We start from the raw sequence: 1,360 nt of genomic DNA on the forward strand, positions 1-1,360 counted from the left end.
AAATCCACTCCATACTGATTCCGTTGCTCTTTTCCGGTTCCAGAAGGAGGGGCGAAGGAGGGAGAAGCAGGCCAGGGGGGGGGGGGGGGGTTTAGGGTTTAGGTAGCAGGAGGAGCAGGAGGAAGAGGCAAGTTTGCAAAGGAAGAGCGGTAAGGGACCTCAAACTGGGAAGGAGCAAGATACACGCCCTCCTCGAGCATGGCCCTGTGCCATCTAGCGAACTTGGCAGTGTCGGACTTCATGGCATCCTGAGAAAGCAGATGAGGCGCTGATAGGAGGAGGAGGATCAGGAGGAGGAGGAGGAGGAGGACCTTGAAGTTGTTGACAGGCCCCTTGCAGAAGAAGAATCCAAACATGCCGCTGCATAAGAGTGAGAAACAAGAAAAAGAAAGATTGAGAACATAAAACTGCAAGAACAGCGGTAGAAGGATTGTGAAAACTGCCACTACCAGATCATATCCACCATCACAAGATGTAACCATCATCACCATCTTGTAATGGTGGATACGATCATCTTGCTCAGCTGACAAACTTGGCCAACTTCCTCTTCCTCCTCCATCAACACCACTTACTCGTCCTCCTCCTCTTCCTCCTCACCTGATGCTTCCACCACAAACCTCATGACCAGCCGCCTTGCCAGCCTCAAGGATTCCGTTGATAAGCTTCTTGGTCAGGCGATCGAGTTTTTCGTACTGTCCGGGACGCTGAGAAAGATGTCAGAAGGAGAGGAGATGAGAGGAGATGAGAGGAGATGAGAGGAGAGGAGAGGAGAGGAGAGGAGAGGAGGGAAGAGGAGGAGAGGGGAGGAGAGGGAAGAGGGAAGGGGAGGTAGATGAGAGGAGGGAGAGAGCCAACAGAACATGTAAGAAAGGAGGAAATGAGCAACAGGCAATGTTGGATGAAAGCAAACTACCACGAATGAAAAATACTAGAGATGTGTTGCTAAAGGGTTGAATTTCGTCATGGTATACAACGATCATTATCATCTTATCAAATGTCGTCACCAACCAGGACAAGATTTCACCATCAGATATCCCTTGTTCCTTCATACGTCAAGGACAAGGCGGAATGAGATGGTGGAAAGTGGAGCAGGATGGAGAGGATACCAGGATGATGGTAGAACAGATACAGCAAGAGAGGACAAGAAATGTGTAGATGAGAACAAGAGAGAGAGAATTGAGATTGTCGTAGTGGGCTGAAGTTTCAGGTGAAAGGGAAGGAGGAAGATATTGTGAAGTTGAAGGGAAACCAAGGTGGAGGACGCAGAATAGGTAAAGGAGGACGACCAAAAAGAGGAGGAGGAGGAGGAGGAGGAGGAGGAGGAGGAGGAGGAGGAGGAGGAGGAGGAGGAGGAGGAGGA

The 1,360-nt window shown here is 50.1% G+C and overlaps 1 protein-coding gene across 1 annotated transcript in view; it reads right to left on the minus strand.

Moving 5' to 3' along the window:
- GUITHDRAFT_120428 (hypothetical protein) overlaps positions 1-1,027 on the minus strand; it is a gene marked incomplete at both ends in the record, with an annotated part of 1,284 nt that extends 257 nt beyond the window's left edge. Inside the window, 4 exons of the mRNA XM_005820288.1 lie at positions 159-248; positions 312-360; positions 598-704; positions 1,025-1,027. Coding sequence (XP_005820345.1) covers positions 159-248; positions 312-360; positions 598-704; positions 1,025-1,027 — 249 coding nt within the window. The remainder of the gene's footprint in view (positions 1-158; positions 249-311; positions 361-597; positions 705-1,024) is intronic.
- Between the last annotated feature and the right edge of the window lie 333 nt (positions 1,028-1,360).

Source organism: Guillardia theta (assembly GCF_000315625.1).
Source record: "Guillardia theta CCMP2712 unplaced genomic scaffold GUITHscaffold_182, whole genome shotgun sequence".
Classification (NCBI taxonomy): domain Eukaryota; class Cryptophyceae; order Pyrenomonadales; family Geminigeraceae; genus Guillardia; species Guillardia theta.